The sequence below is a fragment of the Anser brachyrhynchus genome (assembly GCF_964034855.1).
Source record: "Anser brachyrhynchus genome assembly, chromosome: 17".
Classification (NCBI taxonomy): domain Eukaryota; kingdom Metazoa; phylum Chordata; class Aves; order Anseriformes; family Anatidae; genus Anser; species Anser brachyrhynchus.
Genome location: NC_137710.1, coordinates 9,788,193 through 9,802,298, shown reverse-complemented (window position 1 = coordinate 9,802,298; position 14,106 = coordinate 9,788,193). Strand labels below are relative to the sequence as shown.

Sequence of the window (14,106 nt, the reverse complement as noted above, 5' to 3'; positions counted from 1 at the left end):
GCTCGGTGGTGCTGCCAGGATAAATAAACCTCGGCACCGACACAAGGGCCGCAGGAACAAGCATCCTGCTGGCGGCTTGGCCGGGGACGCGCTGCGGCTCAGCTCTGCCACTTACTGCAGGGACAACGCCAAGGACTGGGCTCACCTCCATGGGGCTCTTTGGGGCACATTTGTCCCCCTCCCTAGGCAGAGCCACTGCCCCAGCCATGCCCGATGTCCCTCTGCCCCTGGATGTCACCGTGCCCACAGCAGGGGGTGGCCGCCCTGCATGCCTGCTCCTCTCCATGCACCCACCCCACCAACAGGCCCAGGTCTATTTCCCACCCTGGGGCATTCACCAGGGCGTGGGAGACTCCCGGGACGTGGAGTTTCTCTGGTGGTTATTTTTGGCAAGGCAGGCAGGGGCAGAGATGCTACCACAGAGGACACATAGCCAGGAGCACCACGCGGAGATGCCCAGCTGGCACCCAGCAGGGACGAGCCCCCTGTCCCACGACGGCCCCGCAAGAAGAGGCCGTACCTGCTCCCACCCATCCCAGTGCCCTCCCGCTGCACCAGGCTGGAGCAGCCTGCAGTTTCTATAGGAACCAGATCAAACCTTCCAGGAGCTGCTCTGTGATTCCCGGTCTGCTGCTGCTGCTGCGATGGTGGCGGGGGGCTCACAGCTGAACCCTGCAGCTCCGCGCTGTCCTCACAGAGAAACCACATCCATCTCTCTGCCGCACCAGAGCCAGCAGGAGGTGAGCTCCCACTGGCATGCGTGCGCACCAGCATGAAGGGAGAGAGCCATTATAGGGAAAAAAAAAAAAGACTGAAAAATAAAAATAGTTTCTGAAGCTGCAGCCATCGATCAGACGTGGGCACGGTGCCACCCTGCTGGGAACCCCCGCCACAGGCACTGTCAGCGAGCGTTGCACCAACACACGCGGCAGTGCCAAGAGCAGCTCCCAGAGGTGAATCCTGCGCTGAGCCCGGCCCAGGGACCTGGGGTGAGCGGGACAGCAGGAAGACAAGGACTGGAGCACCCAGAGCAGTGCTGTGTGGGTCAGGCAGCCCAGGGACGGGCACACGGAGTGTTGTGGGAGAGCAGCAGGGAGATGGAGCCCGAGCAGAATGAATACCGTGGCTGCTCCTGACTTTGCTCTGCTGCTGGCAGTAAGCTGGCATGGCCGAAGAGCCGGGGCAGGGAGCGCAGCAGCGCCCGGTGCCTGCACAAAGGCAGCAGTGTGGGCAGCAGCTGCGTGCAGCCCCATCGCCCCCCTGCGCCGCCTGGCACCCCAGGGCCGAGCACTACGTCTGCCTGCGGCACCGGCAGTGAATGACACCTCGCCCCCTGTCACCCCAAAACTCTGCGGGCAGGGGATAGCGAGCGGTGGAACGGTGGCGGCAGTGACACGGTGGCGGCAGTGACACGTGTGCTGGCCGGCGTTCAGCGATGAGCACATCCTGCGGCCACCGAGCCACCAGCAGAGCTCGGGCACAGCCCGGCGCATCCCGCAGACCTCTCAGCAGGCACCGAGCCCCGCAGCTCGCTGAGTAACCGAGCGGTTCCATGAGCTCAGCCCCCAGCCCGGAGCCGCATCACCATCCCCTCGGCCGGGGCTGGACCACGCGCTAAGGATCCACAGCTCCTTCCCCAGCCCCGAGAGCAGCTCTCCGGGGCCACGCTGGGAGCGTAGCTCAGTTCTCAGTTTTTTGGTTACCTCCCCCAGCTAAAGGGGGTTTGACCCCACACAGCCTTAGGAAGGGAACCCAGTTTGTGCTCCCAGCCCCATCCCACCAGCCCTGAGGAGGCCAGAAGGTCGCGGAGCGCTGCCACAAGGATAAGGGCACGCAGGCACCGGGGGGGCTGCAGGGCCGGGGGGGGATCCTGGGCAGCAGCTCAGGGGATGGCAGCGGAAAACCGTGCTGCGGCTGCAGGCTCGAATCCCTAAACCCGCACAACAGCTTGAAGAGATTTTATTTGTCCAGCAAGGCCTCCCGGGCACGGCCCTGCCGCCAGGCGGCCCCGTGAGGGCGGTGAGCGGCCTGCAGGGCCCGGGGACAGGGCCCAGCCCGCCCGGCGGCTCGCTCCTGCCCCCTGCTGCCCACACGAAGCCCACGCCAAAGCTCCGCCACTGCCCCAAGGCTGCTCCGGGTCCCCCAAGGCTTCCTCTGCACAGGATCAAGGCCAGAGCTTGCCCTGCAGCAGGTCCAGGCCTGGGGCACAGCCCCAGACGTCCCTCTGGAAACTTGAGGAAAAAGGGGTGCTTTGTGTTAGCTCGAGGTTGGAACAGGTGGAGCTCCTGTCAGGCTTTTCCACCAGTGACACACAACCTGTGGCGACACATCAGTGCTGATGACATGGGGCTCTGGAGGCCCTGGGCACGCAGTTGTGATCCCTGCTGGTTAAACATCAGTCCCCAGGCAGGATCAGGCACCGAGTGCTGCCCGAGAGCCCGGCTGCTCTGTGCAGGCCATGGCAAGCTGTGGGGCTCAGCTCCCTCCTCTCCCACCTACCGCTGCCTCGTGCGGCTCCTGCCCCGCTTCTGCTCCTTCGCCAGGCTCACAGGAAACTCCATCAGGGCAAGAGGAAGGGGCTGCACTTCACCTCCAGGGGTCTCAACACAAGACTTTCTTCAAGTTACATATTACAAGTAAATTCCATTGATATTTGTACACACAGGCGCTTCTACAGCCATGTGTTTGAAACCAAACACATCTACTGATCTTTTGGCAAGATCATGGTCTGGAAGTGCACCTAACAAGGCTTCCTTCACAATGCTAAAGAACCACACCAGAGCGAGAAATCAGGAGACACTGAAACAGACCGTTTGTCTTACAGAACACAATTTATTTGGCATTTGGATGAAATGTTTCTCACAGCATCTTGAGAAAAAGAAAGATTAGTGCCAACCCCAAAGAAAGAAGTTAAAACAAAAAACAGTGTCACAGGGACTGAATTATTATAGTATCAAATTTAAATTCTACATGGTATTTCACAGAATATCAAAATCTTTTATACACTGCCACAGTTAAATCCAGTCACAAACCAACTACACAGGAGAAGCCTGCAAATGCAGCGTTGGCTAAAATTATTTTCCAAGAGAAGGTAAAAAGCAGTGTCTCATTCTCTCTCTCAGCCTCCCAGGCATACACAAGTCTGACATTCAGATTACAGTGCAGCATGGCCATGCACGCAGGCTGCAAGTGCAGCATCTCTGCTGGCATCAACTCCAACCCACTCAACGTTCAAGGTGCACAATACTGGAAAATTAAAGCTATGTCGTACCGTAGCAGGCAGCTAATGCAGAATATTGTTAGGGGAAGCAGATCCTCACCGCTGAATGCATCTATTCCAAAGAAACACAGATTTCGTTTGGAACTGGGTAACGGTGGAAGCAGAATGTATGAACTTTGATTGATTTGCCTCCTCTACACTGATCTGTTCTAATTTTAGGGTCCAGTTCCCAACTTGCAAGGGATATTTAAAAGAAATTTCTGTATATTTCATGTTCTTTAGCTAAGTAGAGAGGAAAAAATACATTTCAGCAACTGAAAAAAAAAGAGATGTTATGGATCGTATGAGAAAACATCAAAACTTCAGAGCTTTATCACTGAAAAAAAAATGACTTCTGAAAGATAAAAAACAGTTTTTAAAACAGCTTCAAATTCATTTAACATTAGATGGGAAAAGAACAGTAAGTTACTGGTCACAAAAACAATTTCTTCCCAGGTGAAACTTCAGAGACGCATAAGTCGGCCAGCCCTGTGCCACCGGCTCAGGCAGAGCCCAGCGACCGCCAGGAATGCTGCCTGTGCACAGACCATAAGATTAAGCCTTCAGGAAAAAAGTTCACCTACTTCTTTTTTCTTCTCGACCAGCGCCCTGTCACAAATGGATAAAGGAATCGTATGAGACTCAGGACTAGACACAACCAAACATTACGCAGACAAGTTCTTTGTACATCTGAATGACAATTTTGATCTTCTAGTACAGAACTAAACCCACTGTCTTTCTAACATTACAATATTCTACAACTCACCTAGTAAAAAACAAGAGGCTGCTGTGAGACTGTGTACATGTATCACTGGTAACATCGATACAAGTGAATATCTATGACTGCCCGTGAAGGAACAGCAGAGACCTCAATATGGCACCACAGTACATAGTAAGGAAGGGGAAACTGAGGAACGGTTTTGTTAGAGGCCACAATGGGATGCTTGAGCCCTGCACAGGACAGAGTACTGACACCTGACAAGATAGATTGTGGTCAGGAACATTCAAAGAGAAATGCCCTCTTTGCTCATTTGTGCTGCAAGGAACGATAAGGTAATGGAACCTCCCCTGCTGTATCTGCAGGAAGATTGGGGATGCACCAGTAGATAAGAAAAACATCCAGAGAACTGAATGGTGATGGGGAGAAAAAAATAAAAAATCAATGCACAAAATAACTCTAAAAGATCTCATCAATCTAATGGCAATCAAAACAGTAAGTTCTTCCTCAGGCAAGCATCAAGCTTCAACCCCTTTAATTGGTGCTCAGAACAAAGTTATGTACCAGTCACCTTGCCAAGGGCAAGGAAGTTTTGCTGAGGAGTCAACTGCTGTCAAGAAAACTAACCCTTCCCCAGTTGGTCCAGAAGTCTTAGCAGTTGTGACATTCTCTGCTCCAAGAGAGAATACTCAATGTGAAAAAGCTACATTAAAATGGGAAAGAAATGACAATTTTATTGCCAAATTAGAAGCTCACTGAGAGGTAATCAAGAGCTGTACTTAGTGAGCTGCTCCATTCAAGGCAAGATCTCCCTCGTTTACAGTTAAGATGAAGAAGGATAGGGAAAAAGAGAGAAAGTTGCAGCCTCTGTGCCAACATACAAGTGGGAAAGGCTCAGAAGCTACAGGAAAAATATTACACTGAGGCTTCTACAAAGAAGCACGCATTTGGAACAACTATAGCCGGGAGCTATCATGAAGTTACGAATTGTAACAGAGCTTATTTTCAATAAATTCACCACAGAACCAAAAGTAAAATAAAAAAAATATATATTGAACAGATTCCTGCAGTGTTATGAGATGTGTGAGGTAAGGTATCTGTTCACCTCAACCACAAAACACAGCTTCAGAGACTAAACCAAGCCAAAAGGCCTTTCGTTATTGCGCTAGGATACTACAGAGAATGAATATTCCATCTGGCTTCAAAAGGAATTAGAAGTTTTCTAATTTGCACTGCTAACAAAATATTTTCAGGAACAGATTGTAGTAGCATAGACTTTGCATCCTACTTAAGTGTACACTATCACATCCTGTCCTACAACAGAGTGTAGCCAGCTTCAGAGAAGTATTAACCCTAAGAGCCTAGTTTATATCCCAGTGCTTAGCTTCACCTAGCTGGACACAGCACAAAGGGTACCGTCTACAGTATATATATATTTTTTTTATATATATCGCCACCCAGAAATACACACACGCACACACACGCATTCGTACCTATAAAACTAAAGAAAAATCAGTACATACAATGTATAAAACGTATGAATGTGCTCAAAAATGCACAAAACCCGCTTTATTTTCATACTTCAGAAATGCTCAATTTGTATGCATGGTTCTCACTACTGCTATCCATCCACTTCGTTAGACCAGGACTTGAACTCAGAGGAGGAGACGGTAACAGATCCCCCAGGGTGGAGAATTGCTCCTCTCATTTCGTGCTGCTCACGTTAGAGCCAGTCAAACCAGAGAACAGGACGCGCCGTGGTGGTACGACTCCAGGCGAAGAGGCTTCCTAACAGTGCTTCCTCCTACTCACGCAGCAGCAGCGCACACGAGAACTGTGATTCACTCTCCAGTGGATTCAAGATTGTTAGCAAGTGCCTGAATGTCAAGACTCCAGATATGATCTCAATAATGAAACTCACAGTTTTCTGTGCAAAAGGAGTTGAATTGTCAAGACCAATCCTCAAGTACAGTATAAGCCTATAGGCAAGACACAGAATAGAAAGTAGCAGCATATTCAGTAGGGAAAAGTCAGCTGCACTGGGAAACCACAATAGTGGGTTAGGATTTGTCATACAAGTATGATTTCTCATCATTACTAGAAAAATAATTCACATATACACCCCCATGCAGTGTTTTCTTCCTGTCCCTCTAGGCTTGTACCCTTCATAAGGTAATAGGAGAACACTCACAAGGGGCATTCTTTACATATTCCTTATAATTTATCTCATCTGCTGACTGCTACAGTAAGTCAAGGAGAAGCAGAGGCAAGAGGAGGATGGAGGGTAGGGGCAAATTATTTGTACACTAAAATCCCACTTAAATTTAAAACCACCTGTAAAGATTGTTTTGCACTCATTATCAAAACCAACAGTGCTTGACTTTGGGATTAGTGAGGGAGTGAATTAATCTCTTTTTGCAATGTTTAAATTAGCTTAAAGAATTCAATCTGAGGGAAAAATTGAAGATCGCATATCAGAGCGAAGCAGACTGCTTTACTGATTTAAGTACACTAACCTCATTATAACCCCTTGTGGAACCTGGATAAATGGTTTGGGGTGTGGGTGGGGAGAATTCCTAGAATAGGGTTGGCATTTATAGGATTAGGATAAGAAACAAGTGTCCAATTAAACATTATGTACAGTGTGTTGATCAGTGTTTTTAAATGTTATTTGTAGAAACTGTAAAGAAGTGAAACGGAAGAGAGGGAACATACTTACATGCTAAATATAGCATGCAATAAGAAAAGCAAGAACAATGGTCTTTTATCCAGGCCAGTTTTGTGCAACCGTTCATTGTAAAGGAGTTAAACTACAAAGAAAAACACTTCAATCTTCCTTATGGGATTATACCAAACAGGGGGCTTCGTACAGTGAAGTTAGACTGCATCAATCAAAGTTAACTGCTCCCCGTCTCTTCCCTTAAGTACTACCTGACACATACGAGGATTCTACTGAAGGGAGGCCAGCACTGCGCAGACCCAATTTGCTTTACAGCACAGTTTACCTTACAACATTAATTTTTGCAGCTACCAACAACAAATAATTGTAATTGCAAATCCTAGTTTTCTTAGTACCCACTTCCATAAACAGACAAAGTTGCACATTGCGTAGATCATTTATCCTCCAGTCCCTAGGGTGTTTTGAAACAGCAAGGCAGATCAAAACACACAAACGTTTCGTACTGTGTAACTCTTACGTGGTAGCATGTTTTAGCTCCTCAGTGTTCCTGCTCTGTGTAACAGACACCTAGCCCCTTCCCCTGCAGTTCAGTCTTCTCTGTCTTTTCCAAGTGTAGCACTGAAGCAAGAGAGAAAGCAACTGATTGAACAATGACTGCCCCCACCCTCCTTTTCCATTGTCTGTTCCCTGGGTCCAGTGGTATCCAGCCAAATCCAAGCAGCTTTTTCTGATGTAGATTTTGTTTCCTCTCAGTTAAAAAACAAACAAAAAACAAAACAAAAAAACACTACCCATACTTTTCCTCTCCTTAGAAGTCAAAGGAATTCTCTGCATTCTTTTCCATAGCCAATGGAAAAAAAAAAAGAGCAGTTATACAGTCCATATTTACAGGACAAACCGATTAGTGAACAAGTAACGACAGCCAAAAACAAGAGGCACGACCCTAATCTAGAACATAAAAGCAGTGTTCAAAACAAAGTGGAGATTCCTTCTGAAGTTCAAACCATGGATTAGTGTTTGTCTGTGCAAACAGTTGCTAAAACTATTTCTGACCGGCAGTCGGCTTTTTATTCCTTTATACAATGGTATTGAGAGAACAGTGGCTGTGACGGCTGCTCGTAAGAGTTTCTGCCGGTGTGTTTTCATTTAGCGGTATGTCGGGAGGGACAAGAAAGGTGCTGCTGTCAGCAGAGTCTTCCAGCTCCACTGGAGAAGGACCAACTGAGGGAGGAAGCGATCCCTCTGTAAGCTGTGGGGATACATCACAGTTTCCTAGTGATGGAGGACTGCTCTGCACAGTCTGAGAAAGAACTCCATCTGGAAAAGAGGAAGAGAGGCAGAATCAGGAGGTGAAGTATGTCATTTCACATTCTCAAATAGATTTACTATCTGTGGTTTCTGGAAGCTCTGAGCTTTTCCTGTCTTTGTATTAATGCACATGACACAGCAAAGGAGGAAAATTATGTAGCAAAAATATAACATTGATATATATAAATAAGACTGATTAGTGCAAGCATCTTACTTATCTTGTGAGATATGCTGCTATGAAATCTGAAATTGGAATCAGTTCTACAGTATGCTAATATCGCAGCTGCAAAACTGAAGAGTGCTGGGTGAATCATTAAAAAGTGGTATTTTTGGTCAATTTTTTTGGCTGTGGGTGGGGGGAGTGGGGAGTGAAGAAGAGGCTGGTTATGTTTTGTTTAAAATCTCTTGTACTTGGCATTTATTCTACTCTTTGATACCAGTTTCTACAGACCTAGCTCCAAAAGACCAGAAAAGGTACCAGCATGATGGTAACCCACCCAAGGTAAGATTTTAAAATCAGTAAAGACTAAGAGTTAAGCTGCTTGCAGCATGGACTCCACTTTAATCTCAGTGACTTTTTCCAGAAAACAAACAAAACCACACCACAACCCCCAAGCTGAATGATACTTTTAAGAGAAATCTTTTCCATACAGAAATAGATTTGTATTGAGAAATACATTTTCCCATCACAATCACTAAAATACACGATTATAGTTTTTTGTTTGTTTTAAATAAAAAATAAAAACAAGAAGGGAAAGAAAAGTTACTGCCTGCATACCTGGAGTGGAACAAAGGATGCTGTCTGGATTGACAGAAGCCTCATAAGGAGGAGGTGGGTCATCTGGATGTTGAATGTCTGGATACTTGTAAGCAGTATAGGGTGGAGGTGGATCATGGAAATGAAATGCTCCCCCTTCCCCATCATCTGAAAGATGCAGTGGAGTAAGGCCAGTTCCAAAACCATCAGGACCATAATCAAAACCAGGCATTCTGCGGCCCAAGTTAAAGTGGTGCACTATTTCAAGATAAGAGAAAGAAAGAAAGGAGTTTATACCACGTTTTCTTTTTCAGGTTAAGGCAGATCTCAACACCTTCTTCCACTTTTCACAGCCAAGGAACTCATGTCTCCTGAACACCTAGAAAAGCCCAAACAACCTATACAGGTCAGCTCGCTGCAGTTACACAACAAAACCCAAGGCCACCTGCTTCCAGCCTGTTTGTCCTGCACCACAGCTAAATTTGTATCTAACCTCTTCAAACTAAAGACATCATTCACACACAGAAGATATTTCAGATTTGTACCACATACAAACAAACAAGTATTCTTCGATTATTGGCTAAAAAGTTTGAAGAACATTCAGGTTTGAAGAAACTACACACACGGAGGCAGAGATGAGCAAGACCATGACACTTCTCATTTCCACACATCAACAATAAGCATTAAGTGCAAGAGAAGTACGTACTTATTTTTTTTTTAATGAGTGGTTCACAGAAAAAACTTGTACAAATCATAACCCATTCAGGCAGCCAGTACATAGCTACATTTGGGTACAGTACTGACCAGACTTCCACTAATGTTCTCCACATATATTTGTATCTCTTCTCCTCTTTTCATCCTGAAGCACATTTACACTACATACGTTTACAGACCAGGACTCACTCTACAAATACAGGCTACTTACAATTTGCTCCAATCAAAGACTCTATGCGCTCTCTCCGCCTCTGGCGTAGCCGGTGGACCATGAAGAGCAGCAAAGATAGGATGAGGAAGGATGAAATGCAGCTAACTATCAGACGCATTCCACCAGCCATTGAGTCAAACAAGCTGTTCCCATCTGTTACATAAAACATAGGAAAGAAGCCCGTTACTTATGTTCAAGACTCATTTCTCCTCGATGTTCTTTTGTCAGTAATGGAGAGAAATGCAGAGTGGAGATTCATTAGCCTGGTTTAACAGTTCTCCAGATTTCAGAAGTGTAGAAAAAATGAATCATTAGATGATTTGTCTATTTACTGCAAGGAGACCTAAATGCTTCTAAATATGTTACTCAGCAAAAGGCACAAAACGTTGAAGGCTTCAGGTCTGTGAAAAAAGGAAAAACAAAGGTTAAGAGTATTTTGCACATCAACTTGTCTCCCTGGCATGGCTGATGGTCTTGTAATAAAGCGAACAGCAAGCCTGGAAGCTATGGGAAAGGCCCAAGAACTGGCATATCTACACAGTATTTCTACATGACTTCTCAGCATCTTACCTTGCCTATTTCAAACAATAAAATCGCTAAACATTTTCATTATCACCAAGATGCAGTCATCCAAATTCCATGTGTCGTAGGTAGCATGGTTATCAACATTAAATGATAGGAAATAAAAATACCTTAAAAAGATGAATCAACATGATAACAATCTTTCAAAAAAATTAAGAGAGATTAAGATAAGAGATTAAAGATAAACAGGAATTAAGTATTTTCCTAAAATCACAGAAAGCAAGTGGCACAACACAGAACAGACCCGGGAGCTCAGGGCTTCTAGAGCTGTATACCATAACTAACCAGATCCACATTGGAAGGCTGCTGAGAGCAAATTATCACTGTTCTGTCAGTGTCAGGCACAAGAGGTATTTTTCACAATTCAACTAATCGGGCTTAAAGTAGCCTGCAAACAGACAGACACTCTACACAAAAACAGCCAGAAATGACTGTGCTGTTCTCTTTGCCCAAATTTCCTGTTAAAGAGCTCCGATCAAGAAAGGAACTGAGGTTAGATGTGGCTAAGCAGATGAAGCAGCTGCACAACCTGGTCATGATGGTTACACAATGCAAGCAGCACCAAGTACGAACCCCGTGCCCAGCCAGTACAGCACCATGCCAGCACACTTGGCAGAGCAGCCAGCCCCTGGCCCCTCTCCTTCCTTTCCTGCACCCACCACAGCTGCAAGAGCTCTCAGTACCTTCCTCTCCACCGAGCAGCAAAAGCTGCACCAAAGATTCATTCCTTACAGAACACAAGAACCCTCACAAAAACTGTAAATACCAATTTGCTACAAATGCTAGGAATAGAAAAAGGCACCTTATTTAGGCACCGTTAGAATGGCTAACACGGCTAATTTATTACCTAACCCATTCCCGAGTAATTCATTTAATAGTGCACTACACATAGAACTCCAACATAACACCCTCTCAAATCTGGCTGTGCAGTACGAAAGCCTCTGTGCTGTCAAATCTTTTAGCAGCTCTCCCTGTCAGAGCTCAAACTGATGCAGTCACACAGCAGCAGTAACCAACCAACACCCCCTCCCCAACAGCACAGACCTGCTGGCGTTCCTCCTCCGTGTTACGGCAACACTGACTTTGTGGCCACCATAAATTAGTTCTAACAGTTGCCTTAAATAAAAGGACTTCAGTAAAACACACACACAGTGAAGTATGATGCAAACTTGTAGTCGGAATTCCTGACACCGCCTCTTCCACATATTCTCTTCAGAGCAGCTAAAAGTGCAAATCTTGGGCCTGCTGGGGAGGCTGGGCCGCTTTCTTACTGCTCCCAGCCTCTGACAGCTCCTACCACTCAACCTGTTCAGCTGGATAAACTATTGTCAAGTCCTAGATTAAAGTAAAAAAAAAAGAGACAGAGACCCAGCTTGTACAGAACAAGACAAGCCATCACAGATTTTCAATCTACATAAAGAGGAATGGATTATTTCAGAAAGGCTGTTTTACACTCAGGGCAGTAGTAATATCCTGTAACTGTCCCAGTTTAGTCAAAAGAGAAGCTTCTCTATCACCAGCTCTTTCAAATATTTTGTTTCTTTTAACTCCATTTCACAAGTGAGAGTTCCAGATCTGTACAAACAAGAGCCCCACAAAACAACAGGAGTCCCACATCCATGAAGAGGCAATTGACAAATGACTTCAGTTTCAGCATTAGTACACAAAAGATTTTCATGTGCTATTTATCTTCAACTAAATGAGAAGCATCTTTCAAGATAGTACAGCTGGGATTGCTCAGCTTACTCCTACCACTGAAAAATTCCCCTGCTACCAAGTCCTTGAGTAATATTCTTTATCCACTTGTAATCGTTGCTCACCCACTCACACAACACGAGCTGATTACCTGCCAACCCAACAGTGGGATTTATTTCCCCCCAGTCTCTCCTTCAGTGATGAATTCACTTACCCTTGATTAGTAAAACAGTTTTCTTTCCTTTGCAACAAAGCTTAGTGAAGATATATGTAAGAATTGGACAAAGATAAATGCATGCTGATTAAAGGAAGTAATTCATTAATTTTGTCAGCTGGAATAGTCATTTATCAACACCCAGAATGAAAACTAAAATGTGTCATCTCAAAATTTCAGTGTTTATCGTTAGCTGAAGTAACTTTATTAAGAAGTTAGGCAACTGCTTCATGATTCTTCTCTCAAAAACCGAGTTACTAAAAAACCAGAACACTTCAGACAAGAGTGTAATGAAACAGTCTTATATAGCATCAGTACAGGAAGAAGAGCTTAGGGATCAGAAAGGATGTGATAAAATACAGTCTTCAAATCAGTATTCATGAAATAGTTAAGACCCACAGTATAAGCAAGGATTAAAGAACATTGTGTGAGGTTATCCCAGGTCGTCTTATCCTGTCTGTTGGATGATGCCTTGCTGACACTGTTCCTGAAGATTAAAAAAAAAAAAAAAGACAGCGAAGACAGTCTTAACTCTGCTGATAAGAGTAGGAGAAAGACTTCTGCTTTTTCAGCCCCGACTCTCCCCAACCAACCTGCAACACCAGTTACAAACATCTGTTAAGCTTAGCCGTCAGAATGGATGTAAGTGACAGCAAGGAAAGATCGGGGCCTTTAATCATTAACTTGCGCAGATAAGACACGAAAAAGAATGACCACAAGTTTGGATGCCAATAAGCACCCCTTTTAAGTAATAGGCTGAAATGGAAGCCTCTGATGGGAAGACTTGACCTGTGTTTTCCATATGGGAAGGATCTGAACAATAGTTTCTTGGTGCACTCAGATAAGATCAGGTTCTTTTAAAATATCATGAAATCACAGAATGGTTGGGGTCGGAAGGGACCTCTTGAGACCATCTAGTCCAAACCTTGCTCAGGCAGTGTCAGTTTGAGCAGGTTGTTCAGGACCGTGTCCAGTCAGACTTCAAATATCCCCCCAGATGAAGACTCTACAACCTATCTGTTCCAGTATTTGACCACCCTCATGGCAAATGCTAAATAAATTTCTTTTTGCAAGTCTCTTTACACAAGAAACAACATCCCCAAAAGGCCAATGACCAAACAGTATACGGAAGAGTCCTAAGACTTCACTGATCCAAAACAAGAAGCTGCACTGAGATGCCAAATTCAATATCAAGGTTGCATGCCCTGATGATTAAAATTCCATATAATTTGAAAACAGTGCTTTCTATCTGATCCCTGCATGCAAACTTCCACACATAAATGCTCATGTCCAGAAAAAGATACTTAATTAGTGCTCAAGAGAAATGTCTTTTCCTTTTTATGACAGCTAAACATCACAAAGAAACCACGCAAGATGCTCTATTAGAAATCAATGATGCTGTCAACCTCCGTAGAGAAGACAAGCTACTGCTCTTCACTAAGTAGCACCAAGGATGACTAATTATTTCTAGCAACAGACTGAAGTTTTTCATTTCCTGTGATGTGGGATTTTTCCCCAGATGGGGTTAGTACCCAGCAGTGTCAACGCACTGAAAGGATGCACCACTCCAAACAAAGTTATACCCCAAAACAACCAAGCTCTGCAGTAATTTTGCTGCATGAAACCGCAACAGTCAAGCCTTACCTGGGTCTAAACAAGTAAATTTGCAGCACTCCTTCGGATCTTTGCGGTACTGCTGACATCCCTGTGGCCGTTCACACAGAGCAGCCACACACATCTCAGGTTCACCGTTATGACACGTGCAGCTCAGACAGGGATCATCCCCTTTTGGAGTGAAATAGTAGCCTTCATCAACAATGTTGTCTTTGATATCGACGCAAGTCTGGCCTAGAACAGAAATGCACATCAATATCCAAGTGTCTATGAGCCTACCAGACAAGCCCGGTTTGATCTATTACAAAACATGATTTGAAAACATAAGCAGATGATCAGTTAAAAGTCACGCTT

At 45.2% G+C, this 14,106-nt stretch overlaps 1 protein-coding gene across 2 annotated transcripts in view; it reads right to left on the bottom strand.

Annotated features, from left to right (window-relative positions):
• Positions 1-2,812: 2,812 nt before the first annotated feature.
• DGCR2 (DiGeorge syndrome critical region gene 2) overlaps positions 2,813-14,106 on the bottom strand; it is a 49,915-nt gene continuing 38,621 nt past the window's right edge. For both annotated transcript variants that reach the window (XM_080559895.1, XM_080559896.1), the window contains exons 7-10: positions 13,783-13,986; positions 9,648-9,800; positions 8,744-8,980; positions 2,813-7,974 (exon numbers count right to left, since the gene is read on the bottom strand). In XM_080559895.1, the coding sequence (XP_080416021.1) occupies positions 7,733-7,974; positions 8,744-8,980; positions 9,648-9,800; positions 13,783-13,986 (836 nt within the window). In that variant the 3' untranslated portion in view covers positions 2,813-7,732. The remainder of the gene's footprint in view (positions 7,975-8,743; positions 8,981-9,647; positions 9,801-13,782; positions 13,987-14,106) is intronic.